Below are 13,738 nucleotides of genomic sequence, written 5' to 3' on the forward strand. Positions count from 1 at the left end.
ATTCTATGATGATAATGAAAAAAAAAGGATTAAATTTTTTTGAACTATTTATATTTACTGATGAATAAACCCGATATCGTTTTTCCACTTCTTCCTTGACGCCTCCCTGCTTCCCATTTTTGAAAAATGAGCTCGAGTCCTAATTCAAACAAATCAACGAAAATATAAGATGCAACAAAAATAAAACAATGCCAAAAATACCATTTTTTTAACAATGTATTTCCTAAATAACAATCAAATCTTTGACATAAAAAATTACATTGTAATCAGATTCTGTTTGAAGTATATGCAGTTGAAGCCAGAAAAGGACAAACAAAAAGTTAAAAAGTACATTTTTACGTATGAGAACAGCATTCACACTTCGAGAACTCGCATATGATGACAACAGCAGTACCAAAAAATTTGACATTCTTTTTAGGCACCTTGAGTTCCAGCCAAGCATTTGCTCTATCATCATGCTCCTCACAGTACTCTTGCAGCTCCTGTTACTTTTAAAAGCTGAAAACCTTGTGTTTCCTTTCATGGCTTTTATAAATTTCTCAGCCAAAGGCAGCATCACAGGGTGTCCACCAGTGATGAAATGGTTCCAACTATTCCTACTGTAAATAACAACTAATATTCACATAAACCTGCAAAACACTAAACCACATCTTGATTTGATTTTCCCCCTTTGACCTAACTGACTGTACAATTGAAAAGTTATTCACACTCTTACTTCAACTACATCTCCATCTTTCAACTCTGTACTGGGTAAAACTGGCAGACCATTGACCAATACCAACCTCCCCTCGAATCCGACCCTTCTAGCGGCATCTGCAGCAGTGCTACCAGAGCTTAACCTCATTATCTCTCCAAGGGGCCAGCACACAATTACCACTTCCTCGAGCGTGACAGAGCTTCGACGAACATAATGCTCTCCTCCTTGTTTAACTTGTCTGAAATTACTAGCTTCACAAAGTAGTTGCTCTTCCCATTGAAGCATTGTCCTTAGAAAATGTACCTGGAATTTGAAGTAAACATTAAGATTAAACATCATGCAGTTTCGGGGGCGAGGACAATGACCTTTATTCCATCCCCATGCAACCACAACCCTATAATACTTCCATATAACATCAGTCTTATGAGAGTCTAGTTTCCTTATTAAAAAAAAAAAAAGAAACTTGTGAGAATCTAGTTTTTCTTTCTGTTCTTGCACATGTTATAAGATTGGGTGAATGTTGCAAAAATGGGATTCTGGCATTAAATCGCATGAAATACCTGTAGATTTATTTAATGTTTTTCTAATCAAGTAAAGAATGACGGTAAAAAATATTATGACTGGTCAATAGCATAGAACCTTCGTGTTGATGCTAGCTTCAGTGGAGATTGATGTGACTGAGTCTGTACTTGTCCTAGCTGTAGCAGAGTCAATCTGTTTGCCCTCAGAAATGGCAGACATTATGGCCCAATATTCAGATTTTTCCTGCTCTGTAAAATCAATGACCTGAATGAAGGTTGGAAGTAGCCGACCAAATTGATCTTGCTGCATGAGAAGGAAGAAACTAATCGTTATACATTTTATAAGAACAGCAACTAATCGTTATGAACTAGCAAACTATGGCACGTGGCATTGGAGAAGTGTTTACAAAGGGTGCCTTCTCACTAACCCTTCTCATCTCTTTGATGGTCATAACTTTTGGCTTAAGGGATTTATGCAACCTCTAGAAAATAGGAAAAGCCACTTTTTCCGGATGACCCTACCGATTTATCCTATCTTTGCATTGAGAGTTGGTTTCTTGGAGGTGACTTCGACACTATTTGCTGGACCAAGGAAAAATCTGTGCATATAGAAGGCTCACAAGTTGCATGCATATTTGCAATAGTTTCATTGAACAAGTGGTTATTCTCGACATTCCTCTTTCAAATGGCTTATCCACATGGTCTGATCTCAAGACTATCCCCACTCTCTTGATAATTTCATACCATTAATGAAATTGGTTCTTTTAAATATATATATATATATATATATATATATATATATATATATATATATATATATATATGTATGTATGTATATATGTACATATATTAAAAAAAAATCATGATCCAATTTCAGACTGTATGTGCTAGAATAGCAACTGCAATCAGACGGATGCTGATCACAAAAGTATGAGGGAAAAACAAATTTCGGTACTCTATATTGCCCCTCCCGTCCTAGCTTGCCTGTAAAATAACTCTCCATAAACAATGACCGCAAAGCTCGTGATAAGATTAGCAAACTCCTGAATTGAATACAATTGAGGGGAGAGATTAATCCTACAGTGATGATAGAATCCTGGTTTTACACTAGGTTGCACTTATTTTCAGTAAATAATCTATATTTTAAAAGAGTTAACAAGCATGAAAATGAAAGATTAAATGCTACTGTAGGGGACACGCTTCAGCCGTCAGACCATGACTTGACTACTGGGAGCAGCATGTTCACTTACAATATTGGGAGACTGATCGAGAGATCAACTTTCTGTGATGCAATTCAAACCATACGCTCACTTGAACAGACTAAGTTTCCCCTTAATTTTGCAAGATCTCTCTCTTTTCTCAGCCTGAGGGCTAGATTACTGACCACGGAATGTTCACTAAAAATTGAAGCCTAAATTAAACATTAACTTTATAGGAAGAAAGTCAAGTGATACGGCCACTTGAACAGCATATTTCTATCAATCACTCTCTCTCTCTTCCTCCCACCCCCTCTCTGTAATTCCTTCGGCTCTCTTTTTTATTCTTTCATTCATATCAATGAAATTACACAGATATATGTATGTATGTAAAGGAATATAATGGTGGAGACATAAAGGGAAAAAATGAAAATTAAATCAACCTTTAATTAAAGCAAAAACTCGCCAGTCTTAACACATACCTTGTGGTACATACCATCTCGACAGAGCGTGTACTGCTCTAGACAAGTGCACCAATCCCCATGACCAGGTTCACACCACCACTCATCAGACACCTGGAAATGCATCAGCAGCAGCACTATAACAAATCTCAATCTGAATAAAAAATTTTGAGAAAAAATATTTCACAAGAAGATAGGGTATATCATAGCCTACTTTTCAGTTGAGCGTGAAGTGGACCATTAGATCATCATAGCCTACTTTTTGGTTTTAATTTCAGTTCATATTAAATTCAGACGTTTAATGTTCCTCCAACTAGATCATCACACAAGTTCCCTGGAATATCATTTTCTTAAAAAAAGTTCAATTGCAGTAAATGGACATCTTGCTATTAATAAGTTCCAGATTATCTGAACAGTCGAGGAAGGCGAACCTTTTTGTATAATCTTGCATAAGCTTCCCAACGCTTTATTTGGAAGGAAGATCTTCGGTCAGCCACGGCTTCAGAAGCTGCAAGTCCAAAGCTCACAGCAACAAGCAGTTCCCTTCCATCCTCATCCACTCTGCAAATACATAATCAAATGTAAATATAACCGACTGATTTGTTTGCTGTTGGCATAAATATAAACAACTGACATACCTAATAATAACAGCCGCAAGCAAGTGACTTCCTTCCACTCTAAGAACAGGATGGCCAGCTTGGAGAAAACTATACTTATTAGAATCACCTTCGATGGAATTCTGGAACTCTGTATCAGAGAAATATCGGGATACTTCTCTTCCAGATTCATTCTTGCTGCTTATTGATGGGATTTTGTTTCCGTTTTCTTTATAAAGCCAATGTGCAGCAAGTCCATGTTCAGCATACTCATGCATCCTCTAAAAAGAGAAGTAAAAATTAAATGATCAAAATGAAAGACTATAAGAAACTCAAACTGCATCAGGAATTTGAAAGAAGAAAGACCTGTGTTCTTATTTGAACTTCCAAAGGCGAGTTATCAGGACCTAGTACTGCAGTGTGCAGAGACTGAAATCATAAATTGAAAGTTATGAGGAGGCCATGAGTAAATCAGGAGTACATTCCAGAAAAAGAAAAACTCTTAAACAATTAAATTCCAATTCGAGTAAATCATTATCTACCCACACAAAACAGTCTAAAAGTCAATATGCGGACAACCAATTTAATATACTTCAATTCCCTAACTTTAGTAGTTTTCTGGATTAATTTAGAGTAATATTTCCTCGGTACATGGTAAATGGTGTCAAACACAGAAATACATTGTACACCCCATGGCTTTCATCCCCTAATAGTTGGACTCAAACTTTATCCTAAAAGAAAAACAATACTTTCAAATCTGTTGTTCAAATAGTCTTAAAGCGCTAGAAGAAGGGCTTGAACCTAGTTAACAGCCACACGCTCTAATCAACTGAGCTACTCCAGCGGCTTTAAGGCGTTGTGGGCAGTATCTTTAAGTCGTGGAATACAAGGAGTCTCTCAGTTTTTTTTTTTTTCCTTTTTGTTTTGGAACAAACAGCAATCCTTTATCTCACCGTGGCTGAAGTGAGCAGATTTGTTTACACTCTCAAAAGAAAGATCCATCTTAACACTCACATAAAGAAGTGGATTTGAAGCCCTATAGTGTTTTAAAGTTTCGGCTTTGAAGCTTTTTGTTTCCCCCTTGGCTGTCTTTGGCTTAAAATTCTCAGGAGCTTTGCTCTTTGTTCTTTATTGGCTTATTTCTTGTATCTTCGGTTTTCTATTCTCTTTTTGTTTCATTTCTCATTTCTCTTTTCGCTCCTTATATCCTTAAATATTTTCTTCTTTTTCATAGATAAATGAAAAGTTTGTTTCTTGTTAAAAAAAATTGTTCAAATAGAGAAAATAAACACAAGATTGAGGTGGTGCATGAATCTACAGGAATCTTGATACAAGATTCCCAAATGACAAGGTGGCTGGCTTTTGCTCTGGAATAGTCAAGCAAAAAATTGTGTCCAAAATATTTTGAATTTCACAAAATAAAATCAACCTAAATCAAGATTTCCTTCAAATTGAAGTTTCCAAATCCATACAAGTGAGGCTTATCTCAATCATCCCTTTTGGGCTCCAGACTAGCAGAAAGTCCTTTGGAATCAAATCTTGAACTAAGGGCTGATGGCAAAGCTACTGAAAGATGTGAAGGTGTACTGAAAGTGGATTGGAAGCAGCCGTGAGTAGGTTCTCTGATGAACTAATTTCATCAATAAAGCTTTGTTTACAAAACAACTTTTTTTAAAAAGCTAAAATATTGAAGTTTCTAACATGAGATATAGGCTTTTGTTTGGCAATTGAGCACTAATGAATGAGAAAGATGGCTTCACTAGCAAAATAGCATAAACATCTTTAACCTGGTAACCACTAGGCTTCGGGTTAACAATGTAATCATCAAATTCACCATCAATGGGGGTCCATAACCTGCAGTGGAAATTAAATAACACAATGAGGAATTACCGGATCAAAATCAGAGTCATGAAGAAATTACAGAGAGTATGTATTTAATGAAATTGAATAAAATACCCATGTCCGGCAACTGTTTGCTTGAAATATAATCTAGATTAACAAAGAAGATAACTATATTTTTCAGAATCAAGTAAAAATATATGCAGATACCCCTCCCATAAATCTTCCTGAGGAATAGGCTAGAACAGCTCATTTCTCACAAACAATAGCCATCCTAATGATTCGGAGATCTCTTGAAGACCATTCAGATTACGAGATCAATTAGTAATACACATCTCTTTGATAAACAAACCAAAATTGACTATGGCTATATTCTATTCTACTAATCATTATACAAATTGTTATGTTCATGGCTATTCCATTTCCAATTTTCAATATTTATTTGAGGATTTATTAAGATGAAAAAAATAACTATCCAGTTAGAGTTGAAATGTTATGGAACTTAATCAAGGTTAAATAAAATTAGGGGGGTGAACATGAAGTCCATACGGGACCAAATAATAACGAAAGAACAAGTAAACCTCTACTGAAATCCTTGTTCTATTCTATTTTTTCTTTTCCTTTTTATGTCTAGACTTATGCATATATTCTTGCTCAAACCATTGTAATTTGTACATCAATTAAAAAATTTTAGGGTGAAAGTGAGCACAAATAATAAAAAGATTAATACCTTGTCATAAATTCAATCATGACACTGGAGACACAAGCAAACAATCACTAGTGCATCAATGTGGTTTTGCCGGTGTGTTAAGAAAGTGTTAGTGTATACGGATTATTACAATCCTTTACATGTTAACATCAGCACAAAATAAACCCCTTTTCTTGGGAAAACATGGATTCTGTTGGAAACTAATAATTAAGCACTACAGTTCTAAGTTAACCTCAAACCCGAAGTTACTGCTAAAAAATGTCCAAACATCTTAACACAGTTTATGTCCTTAACAGTTATCCTTAGCTAGAGAAAAGCTGCCAACGTAAATTTTCTCATGAAAAAGTTGATTCATCACACAATATACAGCTTAAAAAGGGATGGAGGAAACATCATGTGGTTAAATAAGAAGCAATAAGTTTAAGTTCAATTTACTTGTGTACAGTGTTGAGAAGACTGTAGCAACACTGAACAGCAGGTCCATGCAGAGTTCCATTCTTGTCCCCAACAACTACCCGTAATGCACGGGCATCATATACCTTTTCAATACTAACATCCTTCCGTTTCATCTGAAAAGTGGAGAAGCAAAAATGATTCAAAGGTACATCATAGTGTTTTGTTATTAGTTAGCTACAAAGATGCCGGAGCAATGCTTGATGACAGAAAAGTCTAGTTGTCTACAGAGTCCAGCATAAAGTCATGCAAATTTGTGTGCATATAGCAAACTCTTTGAGACATACAGCAGAGGAAAATTGAAACTAAACCAAGGATTATGCTCCAACTTAAAATCAATTAATAGAATGCAGAGAAAAGATATAATGAGAAATAGAGCGAGAAGTCAACTAAAACTGCAATTTTAATCCTTTCAACCCAATGACTCAGTACTGAACAGCCTACAGAGATTTAAGATAATATTTCTACATCCGAAAAATTATCTGAGATAAACTGGCTTCACCACTAATAATTGTGGAGATTAAATGCAAAATCTCTCGGATAAAAGATTTTAGAATAGCAGAGATTCTGTCAGAATAAATTGCCCTTGAACTGCCCTGTTTGCTATTCGAGGGAGAATTTTCAAATACAATAACAGCACCCATCCTAAAGTTGCGCACAATGGGACAACAATTAATTAATGATTCATTCATGTCAATATAACACTAAAATTGAGACAATTCATTTCTCACCTTGCTGTATATACTATATAAACTCTTTAGTCTGCTGGACAAAGTTACTTCCATTCCCGGAACATAACTGCAAGCATAGGTGGGGAAGCATAATAGACAGATATGAGCAGCACTACACACACACGAATAAAATAAAGAGATTAGTAAGCTAAAGATGCAGAGCATACGAAGCTGATATAATCAATTCCTGCTCTAATGCTTCTTCACAAACCACCAGAGATGCTAAAGCATTCCTAGCATCTTGCACAACTTTTGGTTGTATGCAAGTACCTATACTTCGTTGGAGACTATTTAGATAATTTGTCCGTTTTCTTCTGTCCACCAAGATGTCAAAAGGCACTACAGCTTCCAAAAGTTCCTGAAAGTAGAGAAGGATAGGATGAAAATTTTGTTAATCTATGATTCTTCAAGAACTACTCAATATAAACCCCAACCCCCACAAAAGACAAAATCTAAGAAACTGCTGCGCCACATAGACATGGAAACAATAAATCACAATAACAATTTTTTTTAGTACCACAAGGAGTGGTGTTGGGATTCCGTCCAACGGAAATAATTGGAGTCTAATCTAGTATTCTTAGGTCGGAAATAAAATGACAACTACATTTTACATAGATATTCCAAATTATCTCCTTCAAACATACACCTTTCAGAGCTCCCAATAAAATGAATGAAAGTACAAAGGAAGACCATGTAACAAAACCAAACCCACCCGACATGGAGACTACAAAGGAAACAAAGCCAAGACAAAGTATACTTTTTCGTCATGTGCAAAGTGAAGAAAAAAAAGAGAGTGAAACAAATAAAATGGAAAATAAATTTTAAGCCATGTTGATTAAAAGAAACAGGCATTTTAACTTGATTGGGAATAAGGTTTAACAAAAATGTTTATAAAAGGATACATTTGCCCCTAGATACCAAGTACAAAGCACACTCAAGAAAATTTTGTCCTTAATTATAGGTACTTGCCTTCATGTTCGTGGTCTCATCAGTTATAGTTACTGGTATATTGTGACAATAAGTTGAACTGTCTTTAACCGATGGTGGCATTTCGGTTCTGGCAGATATTTTCCGAAAATTTCCAGCTCTGCTACTAGGCATCCACATGGAAGCTAATTCCGAACGCAACTTCAGGAACATTTGTGGCTGAAAATTGTCCAATGAGAATTGAATCAATTTACAGAGAATCAATATCAGAATTACCAAGTCAGCGTGGTACAATTAGATACAAAGAAAAAATTGAAATCGAATGAGTACTTAAGTGTACAATGATATAAGCAAGGCCTTTCATACTCCAAACAGATGTACAAATAATTTAATCATTAACTATTTGTCATAGTTATTTCTTTTTCTAATGAGCTTTCTATACATATATGTGAAAATAAGTTATGACCCAAAAATACACCCACATGTTGTACTAAAAAAAAAAGTTATGACCCAGAAAGACCACGATCAACCTGAAGAACCGCAAAGCACAAATCTTCAAGTTCAGCTTTCAATGCCCATAAACCCAATCTAGAAGCGAGTGAGCACCAAATAACCAAGGTCTCCTGTGCAACAGCTTGAGCCTTAGGCAGTGGCAAAGCATAACTGTCAAAAATAATCAAGGTAAATTACTATCTCATAAAGCTGCAAGCCATAAAGTTCAGTCAAACCTATTGCGCAATCTTAAAATTAAAGCATCCCCACTTATATTGACTTCTATATTTTCATTTTCTCTAATAAATTGCAATCAAAAGAGGTTTTCTTCGTAATCTCTCTCTTCTGAATGGTGTATTTTTTGCAAAGAAGAGGTGGAGTCTCAAGGACACATTTTCCTCAATTACTCCTTCACAGAAGAGTTCCGGACCTTAATACTTTCTTCCTTCAATTGGCATGTGGCTTACAACTTAAACAGCCTCATCATTAATATCTTGGTGGGCCATCTTTTCATGAAAGAAAAGATCATTTGGTCGATTTAATAGAGCTTTATATTGGCAACCGTGGCTTGACAGGAATAGCATAACTTCCACCAGTATAGTCAAAATTTTTGACAACTTCCTAAATGCTAGCTCTCTCTTGGCATAAATTATATGCTCCTTTCAACAACAATAGTTCAAATGATCTTTATGCAAATTGGAAGAATTTTTTGTAATCTTCCTTGTTTGCAGCCTAGCATTTATCCCTTTTTTTGTAATTTCATATCATTTATGAAATGTTACCGTTTCTCAAGAAAACGAAAAGACGAGGCTGACAATTTTGAAGAAGAAAAGAATGTAGTTTGAGGAATTTAAAAGGGGAAAGAGAAAAATAAGGGGAGAAACTGAATCACCCCATCATACATATACTGATTATCAGAACATAAGTGAAGAGTTAGTACATGGTTCTCATGTTGTGAAGACGATCTGCAAGCTTGATGAGCACGACACGTGGATCATCAACCATGCCTAAGAGCATAACTCGCAATTTATTTGCCTAAAATGAATAGTTAAAGCATAAGAAAGAGTGCCCAGAAGCCAAATATATGCGTGCAAAATGCATATCTAAAGGAAGTCGATAATATTTTATAACCATATAGTCAGATCATTGCAATGGTTGAAGATTGAACCCATCCATATATGTTTATATCGAATGGAAATTAACTTCTTAACTGCACAGTCTTTTTCATGGTAATGTCTTAGGGCTTAGCCACAGTTTGCAGAAAAGCCTAACACAGAGTGTGAAGTTGCAGAAAAAAATTAGACATAAGTACGTCCACTAGAAAAATTTCCCCCAAGTCTTTCCATGTTTATTAGGTTTGGAATAAATACCTTTGGGTACAACCACATTTCAAATAATGCAACGAAATGCACTTATAAAAGTACATAGCTAAGTGAACGTACAAACATATGCCAAAATCTCTGCTTCACGGAGAGACATTTCCTAGAACAGACTTGAAGTTTAGCCATAGTGCTAAGCAATATGCAAACGATAGGAAAATAAATTCTCATAAATCATTATGTGCATTACATATAATTTGGTGGGGTCATACAAAAAGCCTCCAAATAAGATTCAAGAGCTCTACCCTTATATTTGGATGAATGTAATTTAATGCACAAGATAAAATTTGGACCGTGGAACTTTCATCTTATCTTTCTACAAACTTTAATGCACACCGTTCTCAACAATCAATACCTCTTCATGACCTAGCGAACCCTGGTTCACATTTACCCGGCGATGTCTACGCAACAACTGCAGAAAATATAAAATTATATCATAGTTGTACAAATTAATATTGATAATACTCCAAAAAAAGAAATAAGAATCTCTCTTTTTAGGAAAAAAAAAAAATTAGCGCATAACACAGATGTAACATTAAAACAATGTTATCACAGGGTCAAAGAATCCCTAAAGAAGAACAGAAAAGCCAGATAAGATCCAAGTGAAAGATATCCAGGCTGCACGCGTACATATTTGAAAACTTCAAGTGCTTTACATTCCTTATGGCATCACACATCCAGCTTACTACGTCTGAACCTTTAATATTTAGTTTTTCACGCATGAACAATGCCTCAAACAAAAAACACCATTCTCTAGATGTTAAAAAAAAAAAAAACCTAAACCTTTTTTCTAATCTAAAAAAACCCAAACTTCAATAAAGAGTTTTGACCTCAATAGTTTGTTCATAATACCTGGTTTATGTAACTTAACCTGGATACACCGGCCACCAACTTGGCTACTTCATCACCAAATTCTTCTTCTATGCTGTGCAAATTTTGACATGTATCATCAACTATGTCGTGGAGAATTCCAGCCACAACTGTGTCAACTGCCTGTTAATGTGAACTACTTTAAATCAATAAGACAATGAAACGAAAGTCATCCATTTACTTTCAGCAGCAAAAGTATATTTCATAATAAAAAAGAGCAAGCACAGAAAATGTGTGAGTGTGAAGCGAGAGAGAATATAAGATTGCCAGCTGTACACTATCAGCTAAGTTCAAGGTCCGACAATTAATTCGCCCAAAAGACCATAAGCAAAATAAGAAAAAAAAATTTTATGAGAAACCGAGCTTTTCATTAAGAAAAATAAATAATACAAGGCATACAAAAAAAAATCTTATGACAGGATGTCCATTTAAAGAAAGGGGATCCAATCCAAAAGAATAACACCTCATTGATCATTACAAAAGAACTTAGAAACCGACCCCATAGAGAAGTATCAAATCTAATAAGCTCCCAAACATACTCCCAATCTAACAAGCTTCCAAACATACTTCCTGAATCGCTTCACCTCCATATATTCTATTATTTCCCTCAACCCAGATCCCCTGCAAAATAGCAAAGAACCAAGTTTGCCACAAAAATATTTCCTTATCCTTAAAATGAATAAGAAACTATTATGTGCATTATTCCTTCATCGTCAAATTCATAAAATCATTTCCCTTTCGTGAAGAAAATAACCTAAACCACACTCATATCTTTCTGTAACAGGTTCGAGACATTACTTTATTCCGAATTTTCATACAATTAAATGCAATGCCTTATCCAATCTAGACATGAGCAGTAAGTTATTATAGTAAACTAGTACCTGTAGTTTTAAAATTAGCTTTTGAACAGAGCATAAACATCTATTTGTCACTCTTAAGTCATCCATGAATCCAACAACATATTTTTCTTTACAACTTTAATTTACTTATGACTCATGAGTCATACGTTTGGATATTTAACTGAATGCATGAAATGTTTCATTTCTAATCCCAAAAAGAAAATAATACTTATAAGAAATGACTCACAAAGATTTCTAAAACTTCCTTGCATTCTCTCACTCAAGAAATAACTGATTAAAATTTTGATATGCATTAACGAACCACAGAAATGAGCCGTAATAAATGGTGTTATGTTTTACGCACTCTGTTACCAGTAGGTGGAACTAAAGCTGCTAAGATCCTTCCAGTGTGGATACAATGAGTCAAATAAGGGTCTCCAGTTTTCCGTAACTGCCCATGATGAGCCTTTTTTGCAAATTCAATAGCCTTTTGCACCTGCCTTCATAGATGGAGAACTTGAGAGCAGAATATGAGAAAATTCACAAACTAACTTTGAGTAAAGTGAAAAACCTTGGTATCATGAAATATAAGATATCCAGTTACGTCAACTCCATCCAATACAAGAGAACCTGTACGGAAATTAAATTTTATGGAAAAAAAAAACACTTTAGTACGAGGAGGAAAGAAATTAATTTGTGATATACCCATGAAAAACTTTAGCAACTTTTCAGCACATTGACCATATGTAGGTAAATAAAAAGATAAAAAATCTCGACCAGTGAAATCTTGCTACCACCATGACCCACATTTTTCAAGAAGTTGTTTTAAACTCTCTCAATATTGAATAATGTAGATTGTATACGAAAATGGCAGAATCTAGAATGAAGCACAACAAAGCTTAGGTGCAGTCGCAAAGAAAAAAAGAGGAAGAAAAGGCTATTAATCTAAAGCAATTTCGCTATCAGTAACGACACAAGTTCTAACACGAGCAGGAAAAAACTAACTAGGGCAACAACTTTGACATTCAAATAGACCACTGTGTGCCAAAATAGTTTTTTCCTCCTAGTTTGGACAAAATATGATTCCTCCGGTGTACTGAAACTGATGATGAGAAATGGTTAAATTCAAAATGATTTCTTTTTCGGATTGATCAACACATTTTCTCAATTTAACTGAGCGGGGGCATCTCTGTACGACAGCAGGTGAACGCAACCTCTCTACTAATTTCGCGTGAAGTGTAATCAATAACCAACCTCACCCCCACCCAAAAACCCGTTTCCTTTAACCATGTCCCAATTTCAATGAAAAGTAAAATAATAAACTGGGATGAGAAAAAGGGACCTGGTTTATCCTCCACTTTGGGCCAGAGGAAGTCAACTTTGGTAGAGAGACAAGCTCCGGAGGCAATAGCGACGGCCGTAACAGCAACGTGCGTGATTGCAGATGTCACAGCACCATGAATAGATCCAGAACCCGACGCTGCGGCAGCCGCAGCCGCAATAATGTTTCCAGAGGCGATGACAGAGTTAACGGATGCAGTAACTACCGGCATATGGGTAATTCGATCAAAAAGGCGTCGGAATTTGGCGGAGCGGCCGAGCCCGTACGGCCGGAGAATCGTGCAAAAACGGAAGTAACACTTGTACGGGAACACCGCAGTAGTGGAAGCGCTTGAGCTCCGAAGGTGACATGACCGCATTCTAGCAGATGATTCTCCCCTCAAAGAGAATCCAAAAATCCAAAAACTGAAAACTGAACCAAAATAAAATAAGACGGAAAAAAAGCCACAATCGTGCAGATAATTTGTTCAAGAAAAAAGGAGAAACCAACCGTGTTTCACAGTTGGTGGAGTGGGGAAGTGAGTGGTTGGAAAAGTTACAGGGAATCCATGGTTGTAAATTTTCTTCCTTAAATCCAATTTTCTCTGATATTTTCCCGGGAAAATAAAGGGTAAGAAGGTGACGGTTAAAAGAAGAGAGGTGGTGGATGCTAAAGTGACGGTCAGGTTTCAGAGATTAGGCTGACTT

At 35.7% G+C, this 13,738-nt stretch overlaps 1 protein-coding gene across 4 annotated transcripts; it reads right to left on the bottom strand.

Annotated features, from left to right (window-relative positions):
- Positions 1 to 181: 181 nt before the first annotated feature.
- On the bottom strand, positions 182 to 13,679 carry LOC111011522 (uncharacterized). 4 transcript variants are annotated; one of them, XM_088118573.1, is made up of 19 exons: positions 13,542 to 13,679; positions 13,053 to 13,456; positions 12,282 to 12,340; positions 12,075 to 12,206; positions 10,854 to 10,994; positions 10,357 to 10,413; positions 9,563 to 9,657; positions 8,661 to 8,793; positions 8,173 to 8,349; positions 7,371 to 7,561; positions 7,204 to 7,270; positions 6,455 to 6,588; positions 5,259 to 5,325; positions 3,838 to 3,900; positions 3,514 to 3,752; positions 3,307 to 3,436; positions 2,897 to 2,989; positions 1,337 to 1,522; positions 182 to 1,000 (listed from the first exon to the last, which is right to left on the bottom strand). In XM_088118573.1, exons 2-19 carry the CDS (start codon positions 13,408 to 13,410, stop codon positions 704 to 706), a joined length of 2,619 nt encoding a protein of 872 aa, XP_087974699.1. In that variant the 5' UTR covers positions 13,411 to 13,456; positions 13,542 to 13,679; the 3' UTR covers positions 182 to 703. The 4 variants fall into 4 exon arrangements, with proteins under 4 accessions (XP_087974699.1, XP_022141013.1, XP_087974700.1 ...); XM_022285321.2 differs by having other exon boundaries at positions 13,053 to 13,463; positions 13,542 to 13,678; XM_088118574.1 differs by lacking the exon at positions 13,542 to 13,679 and having other exon boundaries at positions 12,075 to 12,210; positions 13,053 to 13,142.
- Positions 13,680 to 13,738: the final 59 nt, after the last annotated feature.

Source organism: Momordica charantia (genome assembly GCF_013281855.1).
Source record: "Momordica charantia cultivar OHB3-1 chromosome 10 unlocalized genomic scaffold, Mcharantia_2.0 BLBB01000010.1, whole genome shotgun sequence".
NCBI lineage: Eukaryota > Viridiplantae > Streptophyta > Magnoliopsida > Cucurbitales > Cucurbitaceae > Momordica > Momordica charantia.